Raw genomic sequence first — 12410 nt, 5'->3', positions numbered from 1 at the left:
AGAGGTTTTATCAGGGTTTGGTGAAACTATGCCAGGGTTCTGGTTCATGTGACTCTTTTGCTTATGCATCTTAAGTTTAGAAAGATGAGCCCTAAAAGGTCCTAAATTTTATGTCTGATTTCTGCGGTGCAGAGAAGATCCGGAAAATGTGGATAGGTCATGGTAAGGAAGAGATGAACGCAATGGGCACGAAAAGAGCAAACCTCTGGGGTTTGTTCACAGACAAACTGCAAGATTATTCATAAGCCTGTACTAAGGTGTCATCAGGTGTCATCAGATGGTGGAAAATGCTTCATAGAAGAAAGCCTGCTAGAACAGCATCCAAAACGTGTCCAGACTGACTATTAAACTTACATTGCTACTGGTTTTATTATTATATTATTAATGTTTTATCATAGTTTTGCATCTTATTTATGTAAATAAATTTATGGATGGAGAAATTTGGGTTTAATAGTACAGTACTGTATGATTTTTCATTGCCTGTCGTTTATTGTTCAAAAATGGAGACTTGTGTTAATTTCGGATTCAGTGAGATTTACAGCAATGCAGGATAATTGTTTGTATATAAGAACAGTATTTTGTGAAAAGGGTAGACTCATTCTATAATCTCTCAAGACTAGGTTTAGGAACAAATGATTTTTAATTACTTTATGTGGTGTCAGCTTGGAGAAAATATGATGTAAAAAATTCCAAGTACATCTTTTATGAATTTGAAATTCCAAGAGTCCTAATATTGCATAAAATATTTTTCAAATATTTTCAAATTTCCTCCTTAAAACCATACCTTTTCAAATTTGCTCAGGACATACTGAAAAGAGCCACTGCAAAATCCAGATAATGTCATGAACTTAAAAGTAAACTGCATTGTGCTCATAAAATTACAATTTCTTTAAAGTACACATACTGTAAAGGCGGGGGGGGGGGGGGGGTGAGAACGTCTAAGTGATTAGCAGCTGTGTTCCTTGGTCATAACACTGATAAAAGATTCTCTGTCAAAGGTCACAGCGCTGAGACGAAACCATAAGGTGTATATATACTACAGCTGAATTCACGCTCACTCCGGGTTCTTGACCAGAGGACGATGAAGCTTTTTGTTTTGGCAGCGCTGCTGGGCGTGACCTCTGCTCAGCACGATCCTCACACCAAACACGGGAGAACGTCCATCGTGCACCTGTTCGAATGGCGTTGGGCTGACATTGCAGAGGAGTGTGAACGATACCTGGCACCCAATGGCTTTGGTGGAGTTCAGGTACGTTTATCAATTATGTGAAAAGCATAATACAGTATTCAGGTTCAAGCATGAGATTAGATTTTGCAATCTATGCAAACTGTTAACTAGAGAAAACCAACATAAAAATGCTATGACTTGTCATGATTAGTCCCTCAGCTTTCAGGTTCCTTGGTTTCTCTATCTTATGTGTTTTGGTTCCATTCCGTGGTTTCTTTTTCTCCAAACCTCGTTCGGTTTTCCACGCCCGTCATTACTTTCAACTGTTCCTCGTTTCTATCCTTGTTCAGTTTGTGTACTTAATCCTTGTCTGATGGACTGTGTGGGGGCTGTTCATTGTTTGGATGGATGTTTGTATGTCTCAGTGTTTTTGAAAACCATATCTGTATGCCCGCAAGTACGCCGTGTATCCTAGTCTGACTGTTTTTCCTAGCCTTTGTGTTTCTTAGCCTCTGAGTTCTAGCACCTGTTATAGCCTGCTTCCCCTGTTTGTCTTCGTGTGTTTTTGTTTGTTTAATCATGTATCTTCGTACCCTCCGTGTTGGCTCCGTGACTGGACTACTCCAACGACTACGACTCTGGATTTGCCCCTAATAAATCTCGCTCTTCTCCGCACGTGTCCGCCTCCATACAGCTCACCGTTACAGACCCTAATGTGTATAGTATAACATCTTTGTGTACAATATCACATCTTTAGTTTTAACAATCAAGGTCATTTGCAAACATTTTGTGTTTAAGTATTATTTAGAAGTAAAGTATTATATTTAAGTTGCCTGTTTAATTAGTCATAAATTCATCCAAACTGCTTCTACAACTGCATATAGGTGGTGTTTTGGCATAATCCTGACCCATATAATTTGGCACATTGTTTCAGTATTTTCTATCATCCCACAGTCTTTCATATGGCCATTCTTAAATCATATTTTTTTTTTTCCCCCAGTTTTAGACACTGCTGTTATTTTAATTTTATATTTTGTATTATGCTGCAATCAAATCCCTTGGGTAGCGCAGTCACCCTGACTCCAGCTGTAGAATGTTTATTAACAATTTTGGAATTTGTTGGTCTCTGAGATTGCAAGCCATCCAAGCCCTGAGGCAGCAAAGCAAACTCACCATTATACTACCTCTGTCATGCTTCATAGTTGAGTTGACATTTGATGTTTGATGGTTATGCTGTGTTTTATAGACAGAGGATCTAAATATAATGATATGTACATTTGCCAACAAAATAAGCTTTTGTTTTATCTATCCACATGCGGAACATCTAGGTGGTGGTTAGCAAACTTAACATGAGCAGTAGTAGTTTTTGGATGGGAGTGATTTTCTCCTTAATAAGAAATTATTTGATCTTGCAGATCTCACCTCCAAGTGAGAGCATTGTTCTCACCAACCCTTGGCATCCATGGTGGCAGAGATATCAGCCAGTCAGCTATAATCTGTGCTCCAGATCTGGAAATGAGAATGAGCTGAGGGACATGATTACCAGATGCAACAATGTTGGGGTAGAAATGCGATATTCATAACAAGCCTGTTTTGAGATCATGTTTTGTTTACTGGCGGTGACATGCCAGTTTTTGGAATCAAAGTGGCTGCAAGTAGTATTGTCTGAAACTGGTTGTGTAGGTAAACATCTATGTGGATGCGGTGATCAACCACATGTGTGGAGCAAGTGGTGGTGAGGGCAAGCACTCAAGCTGTGGTACATATTTTAATGCTAACACCAAGGACTTCCCTTCAGTTCCTTATTCTGCCTGGGACTTCAACGATGGAAAATGTTACACCAACAGTGGAGAAATTGAGAACTATCATGATGTTAATCAAGTATGTTACTATTAGCATGTCTTGTATCGTTTCTCATTTTACCTTAAGAATCATGGATATACTTTGAGCTTCAGCTGTTTTTAGGTGAACTCTTTATTGATGACAGGTGAGAAACTGTCGTCTGGCTAGTCTTCTTGACCTGGCCTTGGAGAAGGACTATGTGCGCAGTAAAGTGGCTGAGTACATGGACAAGCTAATTGACATGGGTGTAGCTGGCTTCAGAGTTGATGCTTGTAAGCACATGTGGCCTGGTGATCTGAGTGCAGTTTATGGAAGACTCCATAATCTCAACACCAAGTGGTTCTCCAGTGGCTCCAGACCATTCATCTACCAAGAGGTTTCTTTTGCTGTGTTTTTTTTTTCTTTGAATGAAGTGGATTAACTTTCCCAAAAGCTTCTTAATCTCAAGATTACCATATCTGTTTAACCATGTGTTGTATAAAATGACTTGCATATTTATCAGCTTTTAAAAATGATAGCCTAGCTCATTAGAGGTAGGGAGTTGTTCTCATTGCTAATTTTTTTAAGGTTATTGATCTTGGTGGGGAGCCCATCACAGCTTCTCAGTACTATGGCATGGGAAGGGTGACTGAGTTCAAGTACGGTGCCAAGTTGGGTACCGTCATGCGCAAATGGAATGGAGAAAAGCTAAAATACCTGGTGTAAGTAAATACAGAATGGGGAAAAACAAGGTGGTTTTGGTCATATCTTTTACTTGTAGCTTATGTTCTTGCATTTAGTAAGTTTATTTAACCTGCTGGCTGTGTTTATTCCAGTAACTGGGGTGAGGGTTGGGGTATGATGCCCTCTGATAAGGCCCTGGTGTTTGTTGATAACCATGATAATCAAAGGGGCCACGGGGCTGCAGGAGCATCTATTCTCACCTTCTGGGATGCCAGGTATCGGATGCTTTTCAAAAGTGACATGCACAACTGTGTAATTTATTGAATATAACTTTATAAAAGTTTACATTATCTTGCACTATGTAATCTTTGTCTCCCCAGACTGTACAAGATGGCCATTGGTCTGATGTTGGCCCACCCCTATGGATTTACCAGAGTAATGTCCAGTTATCGCTGGGACCGTAATTTTGTCAATGGAAAGGTATGTATTCTGACCACCACTGGCCAAAATGCATCCACCCCCAAACCTTTTTTTTCCATTTGGCCCTTTTTTTCCAATTCTTCAGGATAAGAATGACTGGATTGGACCACCAAGCTACAGTGATGGTACCACCAAGCCTGTGCCTATAAACCCCGACACTACCTGTGGAGATGGCTGGGTCTGTGAGCACAGATGGCGTCAAATCAGGTCGGTTGCTTCTGTTCTTATCTGAGAAGATCTTTTCTATTACCAGCTAGGATAAAATGCCAAAACATGACTTTACTTTCTCTATAGAAACATGGTCATTTTCCGTAATGTTGTGAATGGACAGCCATTATCAACCTGGTGGGACAATAGCAACAACCAGATCGCTTTTAGCCGTGGTAATCGTGGATTCATCGTCATCAATAATGATGACTGGTAAATTAACACATTTGCAATACTAAAAACCTAGATTAAGTGACGGATATCTTAGCTGTGCAAGTTCCGACTGGTTTCTGATTTGTTGCAGGGACCTGGACGTGACCTTATACACTGGTTTGCCTAGCGGAACCTACTGTGATGTCATCTCTGGTCAGAGGGAGGGAAGCTTGTGCAGCGGAAAGCAGGTGAAGGTTGGAGTTGATGGACATGCCTACTTTAAAATCAGCAACTTGGAAGAAGATCCATTCATTGCCATCCATGCTGACTCTAAACTGTAAATTTTAATAAAGTAAATTAACTGCATATAAAATCGTCAGACGTTTTAATGGTGCAATGTCAGTAATGTTAATGATTATTGTTTATGCTGAACATTTTACAGTTTCTTTACAGTTTCAATATGTCGCTATGAAATGGAAGCAAGCATAGCAAACCTGTGAGGGAAATGTACAAAAAAGATTTATAAGAAATGTTCTCTTATGTCATCAGACTTCAGAGAGAACGTGCAGGCTTGGGGGTGCTTAGGAGCTGTAATATTCGCTCATTTGTATTCAAACATAGTTTAATATAAGATGTATGTAATCATTTCTGCATTACAGTTTAATGATGCATTTTTAAGGCCGTGGAACATGGCATTTCTACCTTCTGAGTATCAGTACCATCATTTTAACTCGGTTCAAAATCTTGAGATGATGTGATGGGCTCCTAACCATTATCAACAGCCTTGAGAATATTCTGTGTCAACACTTCAGGACAGTATGGACAGTATCTGGAGACTTTCTCTTTCTGTTAATGTGATTCTGACAAATGCATTAAATAAATAATTAAATATCACCACCAGATATGTATGCAAGACCAGATACAGTAAGGCACAGGTCAACCATCACATCTCTCAAAGTTCTTGATGTACTTGATTGCTCTTCACATGATATTTCTTGTCTCCACTGCTTGTGTTGTATTTGCCATCACTGAAGTCTCTGACAGAGAGAAACTGAAGGGATATCATTTGTGGGGGCATTGAAATATGTCCTCACTACCTGCTTCACATTAAAAAGATTGCACATACTGTACACCCCAACTCTGGTTACTCTGGTTATCATGTCAGCTCATTTTGCCTTGAGAGTCCATTCACTGCAATAATACTAATGTAATTTTGCTCCAGTCTTCTACATAACCTCATATCTGAGCCGTTTGGCTGTGACATTTTTTTTTTTTTTTTTTTTTTCATATTTGGGCTCTCAACAAATTCTCTTAATGTGCAATTCTTTTTATTTTAGGACTTTTTTTTTTAGATGTGATGAAAATATGAATGAAAAGTCATAAGTGGAAGCAATATCTGAGGGAAAAAAAATATTTCAATAGGTATTTCATAATACTCTAAGTTTAAAAGGCCCATTGCAAAAATTTCTACTTTTTGGACTTGTTTTGTTTGAGTCTCTGGAAATGCTGCAAAGTAATGTTTAAATGCACTAATACGTCATTTTCATTTTCAATACCGGAGTATCCTAAATGAAATAAGTCCTTCATTATGGATGCAATGACAAAATCATTCTGATGTTAGAGAATGCATTCGAATACACAAACAGATACTACAAAAAGTATCTTGTGTTATATGAGCCACTGTTACTGAGGGAATATTATTGATTGTTGACCTCAATTGCTTTCCCTGCTGATGCAATCTTGGGCAGTTTCCAGGAGGTTGTTCCTGTTTGATGTGATCTCAGGCAAGTCAATGCAGTTGCATAAGGCATTGATACTGGGAGCTGCTGTCTTACTGGAGTTTATTGAGCAGTTTATCTCAACTGGGAGTGCAGCACCTTGTCAGAGTAGTGAGGTATGGCCCTAGCCTAAATAAGTACAGTGGGTGGAGCAAAGCAAAACTCTCTCATGTAAGTCAGTGGTGAGCAACTGTTGTTTCAAAACTGAAAATGGAAATAACATAAATCCACTCTCATATTGAGCAAGTAGCTCTTTTCCATGAATGGGAGAGGGGAATGGGTTGCTGAGTGATGCCCTCTGATAAGGGTACCACTTGTTTTTTGATACCTGGCATAATCAGAGAGGTCATGGCATGCTTCTCTTGTGAAAAGTGATGACATTGTTTTCTGATGATCAGATATGGCAAAGCAGGCACACATAGACTAGTTGCTCTTACTGTTTTCTTCTGGAATGAAAACATGCAGTGCAGGCTCTTCATTTTTCTGTAAGGTGATAGAACTCAACAGCAATGGTGTTCAAAATAAATATTAAATACAATCTTGTGGATGAAAGCTTTTGTCTGGATATTTAATATGTCAATAAATTAATGATGCTGCTGTTTCATTTAATGTAAACCAAACCAAAAAATGACATTTGTTCTACACTAGTCCTGCAACGAAACCTCTTCATGTGAAGAGAACTGTGTTTTCAATGTATTAAGTGTGTATTCATTTATAAAACAGAGCATTCCTGGAATATTTCACTGTACATTTACAAATATACCACTGACCACATATCAGCTAGAGTACAGGCTGTTCAAAACCCACCAGACCCCAGAGGAACCCTGCAGTGCACACAAACAAACCTTACTCACCTTATCACCTAAGTATTAACAAGTCCTTTGTGAAGTTCAAATGGGGGCATTAGAGCAATGCAATAAATTACAGCAATTTAAGTTAGAGCAAATTAGAACATTAGAGCAATGCAATAAATTAAGCATGGGAGAAAACCTGTGTAACACACACACCCAGAGTTTAGCTTTGCATTTAGCTCAAATTATAAGCGGTTAATTAAAGGTATGGACTGCACTTGAAATCAATCACTATTACTATGACTATTGAAATTCTCAAGACCAGTGTAAAGCATGCACATGGCTCCAGTGAAAAATGTCACTATACAGCAGCTCTGTTTCAGTAACAGTTACATATCAATAACAGTTTCAACTGTAGGAGTTCTGAGTGAAATATTATTGTTTATGTTATTATGTTTATTATTATTATGTTAATTATTATGAATGATAATAATAGTTCTAAAACACGACATAAAATGAAACTTTCTGTCCAATTATCAAATAAAAGGCCAATAAGGGGGTGAGATGGGAGGTAGCCTACCGAGCACTGCTACTGTTAGGAGAACCAATCAACACAGAGAAACAGATATGACAGGGATATGGACACTCCACACCCCTGTCCCTGGGCTGCCCACCCCCTTTTCCCGCAAACAACCGCACTATATCCCAATATGTTTCACCAACTGATTATTGTCACTCAGCTGTTGTTCTTTGAACAGCTATACAGTATAAAATTGAATAACAACATTCACTGCAGTTAGATTTGCATTCTTCATTTTAACTGGCCCATCTATGAATTTGTAAGAATGATGCAGAATGATGTGAGCCACCAATGAAATCACAAAATCGCTAATGGACACTTCAACATTCTGGCACTGTCACCAAGTAAAAAGCACTTCAGGCTCTTTCTCATACTGACCATTTCGATTTCTAACATGGCCAACGCCTTCATCTTTCTCACCCCTGGAGGCTGGGCCCCTCAGCTACAGCAAGGCAGGCCACAAACACAGACTATCAGTAGGCATAGCTGCCACTGTGAGCATACACAGCCCTTGATTTGGCTTCTTTCTCACTGCAGTTAGTTTTGCGTATCATAAATTGAACATTTAACTATGCACATGCACTCCTTTTAGAACAGTGGTTATTTTTCCATCTTGTGGTCAGTTGGAAGCCATTCACTTTCCAGAGGAGGAAGAAAACTGATGTGATTGCATTCCTGCTGGGGATACAAGAGCAGGGGCTGATGTACTGAGCAGCAGGTGTAAGTTGGAGAAAGTAGTCACAGACACACACACACACACACACACACACACACACACACACACACACACACACACACACACACAAAGACTCATTATCCACATTTCTACTGCCAGAACTCCACCAGCCTGTTACACCCTGTTACAGTCCACTAGCTTGTTACAGTCCACCAGCCCACTGCAAAACACCAGCTTGTTATTGTGTTACATTTTCATTTATGGGATACCTTTTCGGTGCCACACATTTACAATGGCATTTTCTTTCTCTGGTGAAGAAAATATGAAAGATAATATGATGCAGTATAACGGTATGCCACTCAGTGCAAGCTGAAAGATGTACTGTACAGTTTGTCAGAAATATCCAGTTATCATCTTTGTCCAAATGGTTTGTTCTAAAAGATCAAACAATGATCCTGTATTATTTGACAAAAACAAAACAAAACAGGTCTTTAATTGCATCTCTCATCTCTGTACACGTTTTTAATTTGTTATAATCAACAGTATGTACGTTCTCTGTGTGTGAAAAGGGTTGGGGTAAATTCTGTTCAGTTTCATTAAAATTAATTCATGTAATAATCCGAAATGTAATAAACCACTGATCTTTACTGATTATATTTTTATTCGTCGTTCAAAGATTCGTTTAATTCAACCCATGAAATTATCTTAAATTGACCAAATTGACAGCAACGCTAACAGATACGATACTTACATGTATTGTTCTATATAGGCTCTCCTTGAAAATAATAAGGAATTATACATAATGATTTAAACAAACAAAAAACAAAACAAAACACAACAAACAAAAAACAAACAAACAAGGTAATGATTTTGATGAGTAGGCTAAAACAAAGTGTGTGTTTGCGTTTGTTTCATCAGGGGGAGATATCTTGAGAAGGGTTCATTTAAACAAGGCTGATTGTGCTGCTAAATACAATCTGTTTTGCTCTGCAGTGAGAAGCTGGGAAATCCCTTAGGACAGCATAAGTGTGGAACACCTGCACTGGGGAAAGTTCTCACTAAGCTTCCGAAAGGATAGTACCGTCTCATGTCGTGAATATTCCACCCCGCCCGAAAGACAGCCGAAGTCCGCTACGCGATGCGAGTCCTAATGGTGTCAGGGTGGCGCTGAGAGGCTCATAAACGTTGAACAGTAACCGAGTCTCCGACTTCGTGTAAGGACTTCGTTGACCATGTTTAGAAAAAGGGTAGGTCGGGCTGTACAGTGGAAAAGCTAAAATCTTTTCAAACTGAAGTGCCTTCACAGTTCCAGCAGGAAATCGCATGAAGAATGGCTCAAGTAGATTTGCACTGCCTTTTTTTACAATTTGGCATAAATAAAGCACATTTGTGTGTTGCTCTCAAGGTGATTTTGGTTGTTGACCCTACGTGGGTGCTATTTCTTCTGAGCTGTAATCAAAGCAGTCAGCCTGCAGGGTTGGGGGGGGGGGGGGGGTCTTGTGGGCCACTAAAGAACACTAGTGCCATCATGAGGGGACAGCTGATTCTACAGGCAACGCGGCACAGCTTGTATTGTGTACGTATGGGCAATTCATTGTGATCTTAGCCTGGGTAATTATCTCAACACTTGTGTTGTCTCAGCTGGGCCAACTTTGAACCTTTAATTCCAAAATAAATGCAATCTAATTAAACCGATGAGAGGAAATCCACTTTGATGCTACCAGTGTTTGGACTGTACGTGTTACTGTGACAGCTGACAAGAAAGCCTCTTAAGTGAGTAATCAGTGTGGGGCTGGCATTTGGGCGTGTCTTAGTGCACAAAGAAGTGACACAACAATCACTAATGATTTGTACATCTGTGCGATGATTCCATCCACAAGTTGAGGTCAAGGTCTGATAGCACACGTCTGTGATACTTTGTTCAGGCATTACAGATAGGAGAACTTGGCATGCGGTCGAAGCATGCCATGAAATTCTCCTCACCAGCAGAGGTCAGTGTTTAATGTTGGTTAGCTTAATGAATGTTCAGTGCTTTAGCAACCATTTTTCCTAAAATGGGCCCCCAGCCCACTTAATCATAAGTAATTCAGGGTCCTGCTGTATGTGACCCTGTCCCCCACTTTTGAGAAAAAAGAAAGAAAAAAAGATAGAGTAATGCCCCGTATAGCATAAAACTCTGAAACATATTTACTATGAGATATATAGAACATGCATATAGAATTTTCACTAAATTCTTGCTATGCATTAACTTGCCTCCAATTACTTGGAAAATTTAATGGCAAGAAGATACAGGACAAAGTTGAATAGTTGGCTTCATGAATCATTTTTCCTCCATGGAATTCACTCCTGGCCTAACAGATATGTTCTACAGATGTTGAAAGAAGCTTTCCATTGGATTGCAAAGGAAAACAGACCTGGAGAAAACCCACAGGGACTGCAATGGTCTGGGCCTTTTAAACACATGCACACAGAGGCGCACTTTGGAAACATGGAAAAAAGTCATTTGGAACCAGATGCGAATTGTCTGTTCAACAGGCATAATGATATATTTTGTGCTTGAATAAATATTGTGTTCATATAAAACAAAGCAATGCCAGGGGAAAGTGTTCAGGGACAATATGGCCCTTAACGGCCCAACTCTGAGGATATGTATCTCTCAACATGTTATCTAAGGCATTATTCACTGCACTTACTGTAGAAGAAGCAATATTTTTCTTCTACTAAAATAATCTGGATTTTACTGGCTAGAAATAAAAAAAATATTCCCCTGACTAAGCATTTCAGTTCTTATTTGTTTAATTAACTACAAATGTAGTCATTTCAATTACAAAGTACTGAATTCAAATTCAGTTTTGGGAGCAATAATTGTAAATTTACTTCAGTGTAATTGTAAAGATTAGCTTTATTGTTAGTCAGTGAAGTAGCAAAAACTGAAACATGTAGTGAGGGTGGGAATTTTCTCCATCAGAGCTGATGCCATATTAAATGTCTTATATTGTGTAAATGAGGGGATAAAAGCTACAAGTCGTAAGATACAGATGGGATCCATTTTATGATTGATCCTCTTTCTTGGCAGTCAGTGGGTCATCAAAACTTTTATAGTCAGAAGCTGATAAATGTTTAACCTAGAGAGAGAGAGAACATTCTTCCTCTCTCTCTCTCTCTCTCTCTCTCTCTCTCTCTCATGCTCATGTCTTTAATCATGTTTCCTCTTGCTCTTTTTCACCCTGTCTAGAGACTCTTCTGAATTGCTATAATAACTGTTTGTTGGCACCTTGATTCACCTTGATTCATAACAGTCATTTCTTGAGACTTCCTGTGGAGGGATCCATATTTCTTTATATTAAATATGTGACTTTTGCATGTTAAGTGTGTTCAGTAAGGAAATAGTTTTTCTTTGCTAAATAAAAGGAACATAAAATTTACCATTCGTTTTAAACTGATCATTCATCATTCATCTCCACACAGGCAAGCAAACTGGCAGTACTCATACGGGTTACGATAATCGGTGACCATAAAAGCATGTCCTCGGTACATACTGACTCCAGTCTACATGTGCAGGTTTCAGTGAGACTTACTGCTGATCATCATACACTTGGAATTATTCAGTTTTTGTCTTTGGATCTGATTGGCATTAGTGTGTTGTGTTGTGGCATGGGAGTATGTGCTGTGATTATCCCTTACTGCAATACTGAGAGCTCCTAGGAACAGCCCCCTGCTCTCCACATGTAAAGCACAGTAGTGCATGTCAGTGTGCAACCTGCTCACAGCTAGACTAGACTTTTTGTATATGCACACATGTTAAACTAGACGTACATTTTGTATATGCTTTCTAGTCACATCTTTACATTTTCCTAACCTTTGTGAGTGAGACTAGTGTAGACTTGTCTGGGGTTCTACTAAGGAGTCATATAAACATACTTGTGCCATGTGATTGGGTGTCTGGGGCTCTTATTTGTTTTTAATTGAAGATTGCATTTGCAGATTTGCCTCGCTGCTCCAAGATGCTGTCTCCGGCTGACATGTCTTCCTCTGAGGTCATTGCCATAACAGTAGCCCAAAGAACCTTCTG

At 39.2% G+C, this 12410-nt stretch overlaps 1 protein-coding gene across 1 annotated transcript; it reads left to right on the top strand.

Annotated features, from left to right (window-relative positions):
* The first annotated feature begins 1072 nt into the window (after window positions 1–1072).
* amy2a (amylase alpha 2A) lies at window positions 1073–4886 on the top strand. Its single transcript, XM_027031371.3, has 10 exons — window positions 1073–1249; window positions 2584–2730; window positions 2852–3049; window positions 3156–3386; window positions 3578–3711; window positions 3826–3948; window positions 4054–4153; window positions 4239–4360; window positions 4448–4573; window positions 4665–4886. Exons 1-10 carry the CDS (start codon window positions 1082–1084, stop codon window positions 4852–4854), a joined length of 1539 nt encoding a protein of 512 aa, XP_026887172.1. The 5' UTR covers window positions 1073–1081; the 3' UTR covers window positions 4855–4886.
* The last annotated feature ends 7524 nt before the right edge of the window (window positions 4887–12410 follow it).

This window comes from Electrophorus electricus, chromosome 11 (assembly GCF_041902795.1).
Source record: "Electrophorus electricus isolate QZ-2024a chromosome 11, ASM4190279v1, whole genome shotgun sequence".
NCBI lineage: Eukaryota > Metazoa > Chordata > Actinopteri > Gymnotiformes > Gymnotidae > Electrophorus > Electrophorus electricus.
This window is presented reverse-complemented; position numbering and strand designations above follow the sequence as displayed.